This window comes from Sus scrofa, chromosome 1 (genome assembly GCF_000003025.6).
Source record: "Sus scrofa isolate TJ Tabasco breed Duroc chromosome 1, Sscrofa11.1, whole genome shotgun sequence".
Taxonomy (NCBI): Eukaryota; Metazoa; Chordata; class Mammalia; order Artiodactyla; family Suidae; genus Sus; species Sus scrofa.
In genome coordinates, this window is record NC_010443.5 from 153,246,586 (window position 1) to 153,261,065 (window position 14,480).

The 14,480-nt window shown below is 34.4% G+C and overlaps 1 protein-coding gene across 5 annotated transcripts in view; it reads right to left on the reverse strand.

Annotated features, from left to right (window-relative positions):
• Positions 1 to 14,480, reverse strand: part of DOK6 (docking protein 6) — a 402,546-nt gene that overhangs the window by 255,699 nt on the left and 132,367 nt on the right. For all 5 annotated transcript variants that reach the window (XM_021099328.1, XM_021099323.1, XM_021099326.1 and 2 more), the window contains exon 3: positions 3,859 to 3,973. In XM_021099328.1, coding sequence (XP_020954987.1) covers positions 3,859 to 3,973 — 115 coding nt within the window. The remainder of the gene's footprint in view (positions 1 to 3,858; positions 3,974 to 14,480) is intronic.

A 14,480-nucleotide genomic window follows, 5' to 3' on the forward strand; every position in this document is an offset into this window, starting at 1 on the left:
ATTATCACTGTTTACAGATGACATGATACTATACCTAGAAAACCCTAAAGATACTACCAAAAAAAGTGTTAAACATTAATAAATTTGCTAAAGTTGCAGGGTACAAAATTAATACAAATAAATTGACTGAATTTCTATATACTAATAATGAAAGATCAGAAAGAGAAATTAGGGAAACAATCCCATTTACCACTGCATTAAAAAAGAATAAGATACCTAGGAATAAACTTCCCGAAAGAGACAAAAGACCTGTACTCTGAAAACTACAAGACACTGATAAAAGAAATCAAAGATGACATAAACATATACCATGTTCTTGGATTGGAAGAATCAATATTTTAAAAATGACTGCACTACCCAAGGCAATCTACAGATTCAATGCAATCCCTATCAAATTACCAAGGACATTCCTTACAGAGTTAGAACAAAATATTTTAAAATTTTTATGGAAACACAAAAGACCCTGAATAGCCAAAGCAATCTTTGGCTGGAGAAAAACAGAGCTGGAGGAATCAGGCTCCCTGACCTCAGACTATACTACAAAGCTACAGTCATCACAATAATATGGTACTGGCACAAAACACATAGATCAGTGGAACAGGATAGGAAGCCCAGATATAAAGCCAAGCACCTACAGTCAACTAATCTATTACAAAAGGGACAAGAGCATAAAGTGGAGGAAATACAAATGGTACTGGAAAGACTGGACAGCTACATGTAAAAGAATGAAATTGGAACATTCTCTAACACCATACACAAAACTAAACTCAAAACGGATTAAAGGCCTAAAAGTAAAGCTATATGCTCTAAAACTCCTAGAGAAAATCATAGGCAGTATGCTCTTTGATATACATTTTTCTAAAAAAATCCTTTTTTTAAGGCCACACCTGCAGCATATGGAAGTTTCTAGACTAGACGTCCATTTATAGCGGCAGCTGCTGGCCTTCACCACAGCCACAGAATGCCAGATCCAAGATACATCTGCGACCAACACCACAGCTCACTGCAACACTGGATTCTTAACCCACTGAGTGAGGCTTGGGATTGAACCTGCATCCTCAGGATACTAGCTGGGTTCTTAACCCACTGAGCCACAATGGGAACTCCTACATATTTAATTTTATAAGAAGCTGCCACTCACTTTTCAGAGTGGCTGTACCACTTTATATTCCCAACAGCGATGTATGAGTGATCTGTTTTTCTGCAACCTCATAAGCATTTGGTGGTATCATTAATTTTCATTTTAATTTTAGCCATTCAGATAGGTGCATAGTGATAACTCATTATGGTTTAATTTGTATTTTCCTCACAATTAACTTTTTAAAAACTTCAATACATTCATGGGCACACTCACATATGCATAATTTCAAATATATGGGATAATTTATTTGCTGGGTACATTGTTTTGTACATTTTATGTTTGACTTATCCTTTTTCTTGCCTTTTTTTACCCATCTTGCTTTCTATCCATCTCATCATTATCTCCCTTTACCCTGGAAATGCCATTAAAACATATACTCTTTCTCTCCATCTTTCTTTTACAAAATGTGATTATTCAGTACATACCTTTCTGCTGGTTGTTTTAAAAAACTACATTTCATTGAAATGTCTTCAACTTGTTTTAATTAGAATTCTTTCTAGTGATTCCATAATATTTCAGGACATGGATATACCATAATTTATTCAACGATTTTCTTGATAGGTATTCGCTTGTTTCCATAATTTATAATACATGGAGTATATTCCCAAAGAGGTTCACTAAGACAAGCGTATGCATATTTATAGTAGCAGTTGTCACTTTGCTTGGGAAAAAAAAAAATGAAACAATTCACTTTACCACTATGAGCATACACTTTTATCTGCATTTTCACTAGAAATAAATGTGAGAGCTCCTTTTATCATGGCTTTAATCTTGTTGTAATTTTGGTTTTAACACCCTTGACCACTGTGTGTGTCTGTTTTCCATATAAATTTTGCCATTTTATTAAAAGATATAGACTACTGCATCTTAGTATCTATTGAAAAAAACATGATTTGCAAGAAAAAATACTCAAATTCCTTGTTTATGAGTTTTTAGTACTTTCTTTTTTTCACATTGGCAAGCCATGAAGTTAAGACAATTTTAAAACTTGTGCTATGGTTTCTTAAACATTTTTATTACCATCTAAGAGCAGACTGTTACGTAAACACATAAAAAGAGGTTTAAAAAAAACAAATCGTATTTTCAAATTAATCATGATTTAAGCTATTTGAAAACTCTTTGCAAGAAATTCACACAAAAGCATTCTTCATTTTTATACTTAGATCTTGAGTCAACCTCACTGTCAGGAAATTTTTCTCTTGGAAACTAAGGCCATTTTTTTTTAATGAAGAGCCCTTTATTTCTCAAAAATCTTACATAAACCATGAAACTACCACCACAGCCAAAAATAAATAAATAAAAGCTTCCAATTTCAGACTTGTGAGTTATGAGTCTAAATTTTAGAGTTATTTAGAAGAATTGTGTGGAAACATAATTTGATATCCTTCTTATCTGAAATAATAAGCTCTACTATTGCCTATGTATCTACAACACAGCTCAGTACAATTTCAAAAATGTAAAAACAATAGTGAAAATTGAAATGAACAAACAATAGGGGAAACTATCTTTTAACTTTTTTTGGAAAAACAATTTTTCTGGTTGTTAGTTTTAATATGAGATTTTTTTTTAAGATTTCAGAGAAAAGTGAGGTGGTAAAGCTGTAAGACAGTGAACAAGAAAGCACAGGTAATTTTGTATAATACTATACGGTACTGGCTAGGTCGGGTACCAGTTAACCAGTCGTATAAATCCTATATGACTGTTATATAAGTCATATAGGTCTATACAACCACCAAAAATTCAATTTTAAATGATGAAATGAAGTCAGATGACAAGTGAAGAAAAGTATATAAAAGGGATAATGGAATTCAAAGAAAGAGTTGCACTTTGATCCATTCTCATTCAGCTTAGCAAAACTAAGTAAGATAAGTGCAGGTGAGGAGGTGTGAGCAGTTTCATTTAGGCAAAGTGACTTTATCAGTTTTAGCAAAATATAATCTGGCAATAATCATACCTATAAACTACCAATAAAGAAGAAGCTTTGCTCCCTTTTAAAAATTATTCAACAAATCTTCTAAAGACCCAACTATTATTTTAAATTCACTCCTTTCAAACCTTAGTGCTTTTTGCCTCCACCCATTATAAAATGAATAAACCATTCCATTGAGCAAAATCTTTAAAAACTGTAATAAGCCAACTAATATATTACACAGCACAGGGATCCCAAGATGAAAATCCCTGCAGTTCCAACTATAAACTGCCTTGCGTCTCAATGACATCAGAGTGCTTTATGAACAGGGATGCGTAAATTCAATCTGAAATGTATTTACCTTGTAGTACTGAAAATCCACAAAAGCAACCAATCACTGAACATTCTGTTTTGAAATGTCTGGGGACTGTAGCTGTGTTGTGTCCCATTCTTGCAGGGCAGCATTATTATCGCCCTACCAATTGCCTACAGCTGTACTCAGCAAGAACCAGAATACAAGTCACAAGCCTGCCCTAACAACATCTCCAGGGCATTGTTTACTTAATTCTCCAAGCTTGAAGGGAAACCTCAAGAGTCCTCAGACCACCTGGGAGTGAGATCCAGACACAGACAGACAATAAACAAGCACCCAAAACATCTGTAGAAACAGATACACTGAGCTTCCTCCTCAAGTGTTCCATGCATGTTCTTATCACAAGTAAGCCATCCCATTCAGTGGTGTATCTTAATCCATCTAGGCTACAGTTTCAGCTGTCTTCAGGCTGAGGGCAGGGCTATAATTGCTTACCTGACTCACAGGCAAATGTCTTTGACGTTTCATCATGAAAGATAATTGCCACTGCATGCTTCTTTGTCTCTCGAGGCAGTCTGGTTATATTTTTGATGTTGTGAAGTTCAGTTACCTTGAAAGAAAAATATTTTTAACTTAGTGTACAGTACATTCTATATACCTGGTGCTTAAACAAAATGTTAGGATCACAGAAGAGAAAGTTAGAGAGTCAAAACTTGAGAAGGACTTGTGTTCCACTGCTGTCTCGTAGAGGGAAAGCGCCAAATATATCAAGGATTTCAGGCAGACCCTAGTTGCTGAGAGCAGCCTTTCTTGGCAGCCAGCAAGGAAACAGAGCTCTCAGTTCTACAGGTGTGAGGCACTGAGTTAGACAACTCCTGAAGGAGCCTGGAAGCAGACTTTTCTCCAGAGCCTCCAGATGAGGGAGATCAGTCTTACTCAACACTTTACTTCAGAATCCTGAAACCCTCAGCAGAGAACCCAGCCCCACAGCCCCTTCTGACCTACAGCATCATGAGCTCATGAATAGGTGGTTTTTGATACTAAGTTTGTGGTAATTTGTTACACAATAGAAAGTGAAAGCTACATTCCAATTATTGTTTGTGATTGAACAGCAAACTAGAATAAAAGATAGGAAAGTTGACTTTTAGGTCCATCATCAGAGAGTCAGCTGTACCAGCTCTAAGACTAGGAGGATACTGTGGCAGCCCCAAGCTTAGGAGGACAATTTCCACTCCACCAAGACAAATTTTTTATGGGAGGGTAAAAAGGATTAGTGGAGAATTACTGCAAATCATATTAAATTTTAATTTTATAGTATCCTAGATTTTTAAATATGAGTAACTCGATTCAAAGAAAAGGAGAACTGGTAGGAAATAATTGCATAACACAAGCACTCTTTCTTTTTCTCTCTGTCTCCAAACAAACAGGAGGAAAACCTTAATTTCTTTGAATACTGCATAGCAGGGATTCAATCATTACTTTGGAATGTCAAATTATGTGTGAAAATAATTCTCAGTAGAACAAACGTAACAGTTATCAAAACAAGTAATTTCACTGAATCTAAAAGCCTAGGTTTCCTTAAATTAAGAATCTGTTCTCTAATCAATAAAATCAGTTTAGTAGCTATATTGGTTTGTAACCTAATGCTGTTTAACAGACAAAATTTTACCTTCTGTTATTAGAAGTATTAGGTAAAAAACATTTATATTTTTTAGAAGTTATATAAATTTGAAATGAAATGAAATAGCATTATTTACATGGACATTTATAGCAAGAAAGAAAGTAATAATTCAAGAATAAAGTCTCTGAAATATTCTTTAAATTGTAAGTTGTAAATGAACATGCAGTCATTACTTGAAGCATAACATATAACTTTCCATTAATGGTAGAAAACAGTTTATCCTCAGTGAACATTATGCAATTAGCATTTCTCCTGTTGCATCTGTCAGATATTATACAATTAGGCAGATTTTGTTAATGAGTAAAAAAGAGATTTTTAAAAACCCACAATACATTCATGTTATTCTGAAATAATAATTAAGAGCCCTGGATTTAAACCCATTAAATAAATGTAAAAATGCTTGTAAAACTGATGGAAATAATGTCATAACAAAATTGTGCTACTGAATATTCTTTCTCAAATTACTCTTTGACTAACCACATAAAATGGCTTGTTTGAAATTACAAGTTACTTTATCATGCAAATTGGTCTCAAAATTTTTCTAAAGTTGGTATGAATTATTTCCCTGATTTCATAGATGCAAAATCTGGGGCAGAAATGACTTGTACATCCATAACTGTTTTACATTTACATATTATCTTACATGAAATTACCTGACTTTCTGAGCTATAATATTATTTGCATTTTATACATAGGGAAGTGAGAGAAAGACATTGTTTAAATCATACCATTTTTTTTTTTCTGTTGTAGTACCACTGAGGATGATTGTCTCATATGCACGCAAATGGGTAGTTTTAAAAAGTGCAATAGGAGTTCCCGTCGTGGCGCAGTGGTTAACGAATCCGACTAGGAACCATGAGGTTGCGGGTTCGATCCCTGCCCTTGCTCAGTGGGTTAACATCCGGCGTTGCCGTGAGCTGTGGTGTAGGTTGCACACGCGGCTCGGATCCCGCGTTGCTGTGGCTCTGGCATAGGCTGGCAGCTACAGCTCCAATTAGACCCCTAGCCTGGGAACCTCCATATGCCGCGGGAGCGGCCCAAGAAATAGCAAAAAGACAAAAAAAAAAAAAAAAAGTGCAATAAAGACAGTAATTTTCATAACATAAATCATACTACTGTATACTCTAAGTCAAGCCTAGATTAATCATAAGATATTTTCTAAGAGTCTGATTCCATATTTCTTAGGTATCTGTTATAGAGCAATAGGTTATAAAAGTTCTGGTTGCTGAGTGACTGCTTTTCCACGGCTTCCTTAAACCACACAGAATGACTCTTACTGGAGATTTCTTAGATGCAGCAAAATCTTAATTGACCTTAACTAAAATATTACAAAGATCGAGCCTAACTCTGAGAGTTCCCTATTATTTTGAGACCAAAACTTCACAAATCCTCTTTCTACAAAGGTGTTATTAATCTATGTCTCTTGCAAATCTCTGAGAGCTGCCCATTCACAAGCCACATATCTCTTGTCACTGAAGGTACATCCAGCCTTGCGCATTTCCCCCTTCATTTTATCCTACATAAAAACAACTTTTCCTATTCCATTTCCGTAAGTCTCCCCTGAGTGACTGGCCCTAGTGCTCAGACATTATGAGATAATCAATAAATGATCATGGATTAATTGTGACTGTCCCAGCAACCAATGTGTGTGTTCACAGGAGCTTCTGTTCAAGAAAGGGAGATGATTTCAGATTAAGAGATTACAGATGGATAAATGAATGAAAGAATGAATAAACAAATGGATAAGATGCCTTAAGCCAAATACATGATTATCAATCACTCTGGGAACTTCTGACAGATATTTCAAGAGAAACCAAGCCTACGATCACTCTTCACATCACTCCAAGTGTGTGCTCAGCTAAGCACTTAGCCAGTTCTTAATGGAATCAAAATGAAAATGTTCAAGATACACTATAGATGTGTGCTGTTTCCACACTTACAATGCTTTTGCTTCTAGCATTAAGGACATGCTGTATTTATAGGTAGCTATTTTTCATAAGGACACCGTCATCTTTTCCCCAATTCTCTCAGCTGTTTACTTTACATATAGATAAATACTGACAACTCCAAATAGGAGTAAAGCAGATAGAATAAAATGGTGTTTTCAATGTCCGGTTATAGGAGATTTAGAAATAAGACTAGTCCCAACAAGGCATCACTTTTCTAGAATCAAATAGAAATGGAATTTCATATAGTTCTGTCTTCATTCATCCTCCTAAGGGATTTTACTTATGTTTTCCTCCCTACAGACAGCACTCATATTTACTTTATTAAAATTTCTATAAATGGTTTCTTTTTCATCTGCTTAGAAAATTAAGGAAAATTTATTAGCTGATTCTATGTAAATTGCTTTGGTTCAGTTTTCATTGAGGATAAATTTGTTTTGAATATCTGTTATGACAATTATATACAAGTACATTTTCAACCCTAATGCATTTTTAATAACTTCCTTCAGCAGCTAGTGATTTGAATTTCAAATTTCTTTCTATAACAAAGTAAAAAAAGTATATGCCATTTTATAGTAGTTTCATATAAAAATTGATCTATGCAGCAAGAGCTCTCATAGTAAACATATCAAATGTCTAAATGGGACCATTAATACCCATAAGCTTTATAATATGTATGTTCCAGATAGAGTATAGCATTAAGTTAAAGTTGGTAAAGAAATAATAGTATGCTTAGATTATTTTCCAGAAGTCCTTCACTTAGGTTGGAAAATTTTGTTCATTTGATTGATTATTTTAATTTATTGCTATTGAACACCACACCAGATTTTAGGGCTTAGCAAAATAACTTGACTGATCAGAAGTTTAAAGTATTTAAACATTAACAAATAGAACAATTTGGGAAATCATAATAGTCTATTTCCTTAAGCCATTTTGAAAATGTAATATTTTTTCCAAATCTGGAGATCCAATATTTGGACTGTGATTAATTGCTCAATGGTAAACAAAGATTTTAAATATGCCAGCCTTTTTCATAAAGATATCTTTCTCTATTGACTTGACCATCAGAGGGAACTGTGAGAAATTTAGAGCTTCACTAACGTGAAAAAAAAAAAGATTCATGCGTCTATGAATTGAAAAAGCCCTGGAAGGAGTTCCTAGTGTGGCACAATGGGATTGGTCGCATGTTGGGAGCTCTGGGACACATGTTCCATCCCTGGCTCGGCACAGCAGGTTAAGCATACACACACACACACACGATATACATATATATCACGTCTTCTTCAGCCATTCCTTGGTCAATGGACATTTAGGGTGCTTCTGGGTCTTAGTTATTGTGAACAATGCTGCAATAAACATTGGGGTACATTATCTTCTCTTATTATGGTTTTCTCCAGATGGATGCTTAAGAGTGGGATTGCTGGAAAATAGGGTAGTTCTATTTTTAGTTTTTAAAGGAACCCTCATACTGGTCTCCAGAGTAGTTGTACTAATTTACATTTCCACCAGCAATGAAGAGGCTTACCTTTTCTCCACACCCTCTCCAGCATTTATTTTTTTGTAGGCTTATTTATTGTTTGATGGCCATTCTGCCTGGTCTGAGGTGGTACCTCATTGTAGTATTGATTTGCATTTCTCCAGTAATTAGTTACAGAGTTGCATGAGCTGTTTATATATTTTGGAGATTAATCCCTTGAGGGTCAGGTCATTTGCAAATATTTTCTTCCATTCTATGGATTGTTTTTTTAATTTTGTTTATTGTTTTCTTTGCTATGCAAAAATCTCTTGTTTAATTAGGTCCCGTTTGTTTACTTTGATTTTTATTTTCATTATTCTATGAAGTGGATCCAAAAAGATATTGCTGCAATTTTATGTCAAAGAGTGTTGTACATATTTTTTCCTCTAAGAGTTTTATAGTATCTGGACTTATATTTAGGTCTTTAATCCATTTTGAGTTTATTTTTGTGTATGGTGTCAGAGAACATTTTAATTTCATTCTCTTACATATAGCTGTCCAGTTTTCCCAGAACCACTTATTGAAGAGGCTGTCTTTTCTCCATAGTATGTTCTTGCTTCCTCTGAAATAGATTAATTGACCGTAGCTGCAGAGGTGTATTTCTGGGCTTTCTATACTGTTTCCATTATGTATATTTCTGATTTTGTGCCGGTATCATTCTGTTTTGATGACTGTAGCTTTGTAGTATAGTCTGAAGTCAGGAGCCTGATTTCTCTAACTGTTTTTCTTTCTCAGGATTGCTTTGGGTATTTGGGGTCTTTTGCATTTCCATAAAAATTTTAAATTTCTAGTTCTGTGAAAAATGCCATTTGGTAATTTAATAGAGATTGCAATGAGCCTGAAGATTGCCTTGAATAGTACAGTCATTTTGACAATACTGATTCTTCCAATCCAAGAACATGTTATATCTTTCTGTTTGTGTCATCTTAGATTTCTTTCATCAGCATCTTATAGTTTTCTGAATATAGGACTTTTGCCTACTTAGGTAGGTTTATTCTCAGGTATTTCATTTTATTTTATTTTTTTGATGTGATGGTAAATGGGATTGTTTCCTTAATTTCTTTTTCTGTTTTTTTGCTGTTAGTGTATAGGAATGCAAGAGATTTCTGTGTATTAATTTTGTACCCTGCATACACTAAGTCTTTTTAATTCTATTTGACTAAACCTGGAAAATAATACCAAAATTTAGCATCTCTCACATTCACTTTACCTTGTTCACTTAGGACTCTGTTGTCTATTTTGGGGAAGTGGAAAAATTATATTATACTATTTAATTAAATTGTATCTCTGTATATAGTCTATTATCTCATCCATTTGCTGTGATGTCACACATTTTTTTTCTAAATATATATTTGAAGATATGAAAAACCATTTAAAATCCTTCATAACTGCTCTACTGCTTAAAAGATAATGATCAAACTCATGAGTAAGATATTGACGGCCCTTTATTGCCCCATCCACTTTGAGCTCAGCTTTCACCACTGCAGCCCGTCTTTCAGAGTGTGCCAACACTTGACTCCTCAAGTGTTCTTCAAATCACCATGCAATGTAACTTTTCAGGATTTTTAATCACACTTTTTCTTCCTCATATAATGCATTCCTCTCCTTTATTTTGCTTTGTCAAAACAGAGTAATCTTAAGAAGCCCCTTGACTCTTACCTCTGATATCCAGAGGCAGACATCTGTTTCCTTATACTTTTATTACTGCACTTCATCATACTTGATTACATTTAGATATTTATAACCTTACTTTTTTGGACTGTAAAATCTTAAGACAATAATGATAACTCTTAACAGTCTTTTTAAAGTTCATATGTAGAATCTTTTATACCTCATAGCAGTCCTGGAGGAGTAGGGCAATTACTGTCTCTATTGGAAAAATAAGAAGAGCATCTCCTTAGCCTCATCTTCTAAGCCTCAGTGGCCATATCTTGTCACTATACACAGTGTCCCACAAAACATTTATTATGCTAAAATAGTGCTTTATTTGTTATATTTAACTGGGTTAAACAGTCATTTTCCAATATTTGGTGCAGTTCTCTTCCTTTTTAGTGTAATAGAAATTACAGTTCGAGGCAAGATATACCTGTATGTTACTTATCTCATCCAGTGGGAAAAAAATACATTTACATGAAAAGTTTTACTTTAATTTGAGCAACATCAGAATTATCTAATGGTAAAATAATTTTGATGACTAGGTAGAGCTGATCACATGTGAGTGAAAATGAGTGGCATTATAAAATAATAGAAGAGATGATAAAAGAGAATTTTAATAATACTAGCTGTACTCTCCAAGAAAAAAGAAGCAAAAATAAGTGTCATGGAGCCAGTTAAGACTTTAGGAAGAAGAAAAAAGTAGTGAGGTTGACACAAATAATTTGGTTTGAATGCCTAAGAGATATTTCAAATTTAACATATACAAAGTGAAAGCCTGTGAATTTTTAACCCAGAGCCTATAATAAGACATCCAGGGAAGTATTAGGCAAAACTTGCTAAAACAGAATCAAATCAAGAGAAGAGAGCATTTACATACTTTTTTAAAAAACTTTGAAATAGGTTTTTATTTTTGCTTTGTATCTATTACAGTGTTAGAAACTGAAGAAATATATTTTCTCCTAAAATTTGGATGTGTATATAAATATCATTTGTCTAGCACACTTAGCATGCTCAATGCCATGATTTCTTGGCCTATATCTGCTCTGAAATTATCAAGCTTTGTTTGTCTACTCAGGGGTCCTGAAATCATGAAAAACAATAACTGGAGTTTATAGTTCTTAAAAACAAATAAAAAGAAAACAACCCTTAAGATTTCTTAGTGATGAATCGTGCCCAATTTATTGTTCCATATCAGAATTGGCCTAACTCCATGGTTTTAGTTGACAATCACTGAGGAAAAACATAAGATGAAATTCCTGAAAGGAAATTTAAATCAATAGTAATCAGAATTATCCTCCAGAATGCTGTGAAGAGTAAGTTGTATAATAAAGTATTTACTCTTCATAACATTGCCACAAAAAAGGTAAACTTTAGCTGTCACATATACTGAATCTAGTTATTAGAGTGCTTTAGGAAGCTTCGAGTTACAGTCAACGACATCTGTTTGGTTACTCATTAAAAGATGAAATATTCCTATCCTCACCATGCTCCATGAGGCCTTAATTTTCACAGACTGGAGAGAGAAAGCTCACACACATAAACCGTGTATGTTTTTAAAGTGTTAGTCATGGTTTCCTCACATTAATTTCCACTTAACCTACTTATATCTGCAGTAATTCTTTTCCTTCTTTTTTGTTAAAATGAATGCTTTCTGGTTCTGTGAAAAAGACCAACAAATTATACACAAGAACCTTCTCACCATCACATTTCTGATATATCAGATAATTCCCACTGGCATACATGTGCATTACAATAGATGGCATATTTGAAAAATATGTCTGCTATATATACTGGCTCAATTTCACAACAAGATGTCTTGAAAAAGACTGTTGGAGTAGCTGTCCATTCTTACCTCTCAATCTTGTGTAGGCTGCACCAGGTGAAATAAGGCCCCATATTTCACTGAAATAGATGTCTTGGCAAAGCCACTAGACCTTTGTGCTTTAAATCCAATGGTATATTTTCTGTCACCTTTCTCAATCTCTCCAACTAGACACAGATAACCATTTGTTCAATTTTTTTTTACTACAGTTTTCTCTTAGTTTCCAAATGTTTACCCTTAAAATTATTCTTCTCATTTTACTGCCTGCTGTTCTCAGATATCTATTCTGGCTCCTTCACTTCTGCTGACCTTCTAAGTGTTGGAGTGTTAATTATCTCCTTTTCCTTCATTCTTTCCCAAGGACATTTTATCCAGCATATAGGATAAAACACCATTAATATGCCAATAACAGCCAAATGCATAACTTTATCAGTGACATTTCCCCTCCTCCAGCCTATATTTGTTTATCTAACTGACTGCTTGACATTTTAGTTTGAATGCTTAATATGCCTAATAGACATTTCAGATTTCACATATGCTAAGTGATTTTTACTCAAAGCCTGCTCTTCCGTCTTCCCCATCTTCAAGAACTGCACCATCCTTATATCTTGTTGCTCAAGTCCATGAGTCCTACCTTTCACTTACACCCAACATTTAATCCATAAGTACATCCTGTCCATGTTCACAAACCATATCTAAAATTTGTTCTTTGACCTCCAGCATCAATACTAACACATTCATCAGAGTTACCACCACATCTAACCTAGACTAATAATAGCTAACATTTGCTAAGTTTACCGTATGCCAGGTAAGTAGTTATATGCTTAGCTATAAAATTTCCTTTGTTAGTAACACCTAGTTATATCTAATCTCATTATATATCTATAGTACCATTTATTCTTACAGTAACTCTCTTTGGTAGGTTCTGTTAAAATCACAGTCTGTCAGAAGAGAAAAATTAGGTACATAGAGGTTAAATAGCTTATGCAAATTCACATAGCTATTAAATATGGAAGCTATAGATTCCAGAGTCTACAATCTTACCCAATATATAATGTGGTTAAGATTTTTTTTTCAGTTGTTGTTTTTCTTTTTTGGCCATACCCATGACATATGGAAGTTCCCTGTCTAGGGACAAATCTGAGCCATAGTACAAACTATGCCTTAACCTGGTGTGCCTCAGTGGTAACTCCAAGATTCTTTTTTAATCCAACCTTATTACTGACATATCATTAACACATAACATTGTGTAAGTTTAAGGTGTACAACATAATGTTTGGATACACACATATATACTGTGAAGTGATTACCACAATAAGGTTAGTTAACATCTGTATCATAATTGGTCAGTTTAAGGTGAATAAGTTCTGAGGAGCTAACATACAGCATGGTGACCATAGTTAACAGGACTGTATTATACACTCAAAAGTTGATGAGAGAGTAGACTGTAAATATTCTTACCACACATACCCAAAAGTGGTTAATATTCTTGATCTTTCTCAGCAGTCTGTTTTCCAGGATGATCTTTTTCCTTATTAACTTTATTGAAGAATAATTTATATACAGTAAGTTGCAACTATTTAAACTGAATGCATTTTGACAACTGTATGCACCTTTTAAACTACCACAATAAAAATGTTTCCATCACCCACTATATGCCTTACATCTCTCCATCTAGTCTTCCCTCAAATTAGGCAACCAGGAGCTCCTGTCGTGGCTCAATGGTTAACAAACCTGACTAGTATCCATGAGGACACAGGTTTGATCCCTGGCCTTGCTCAGTGGGTTAAGGTTGCTGTGAGTTGTGATGTAGGTTGCAGATGTGGCTCAGATCCTGCATTGCTGTGGCTGAGGTGTAGGCTAGTAGCTACAGCTCCAATTCAACCCTTGGCTTGGGAACCTCCATATGCTGTGGGTACAGCCCTAAAAAGACAAAAAAAAAAAAAAAAGGCAACCAAAGATATTTTTATTACTATGAATATGACTTTTGTTACTACAAATACAAGTATGAAATCATACAATATTAGTTGGGCTCATGTCTTTCAATCGGCATAATGATTCTGAGGTTAATCTGTTATTATGTGTACCAGCAGATCTTTCCTTCCTGTTGTGCTGTGCTGATGGATGTACCACAATTAGTCTATTCATCCTCCTGTTTGGGTGGTGTCCACTTTTAGGCTATCTTGAATAAAGCTACTATGAACATTTATGTATATATATTTGTTTGGACATGGCTATTCATTTTGGGGGAGTAAATTCCTAGAAGTGGAATGGCTGGCCAGATATGTTTACTCTTTTAAAGAAACTGCCAATAGTTTTACAAAGTACTTATAAAATTTTATATTTCCATCAGCAGTATATGAGTTCTACAACTCTGGTAAGTTTGAGTCTTCATAACTTTAGCCATTCTAATGGATATGTAGCATTATTTCTGTTTGAATTTTAATTTTGCAGACAATTAATGACACAGCATCTTTTCCTGTTCTTAGTTTGTGG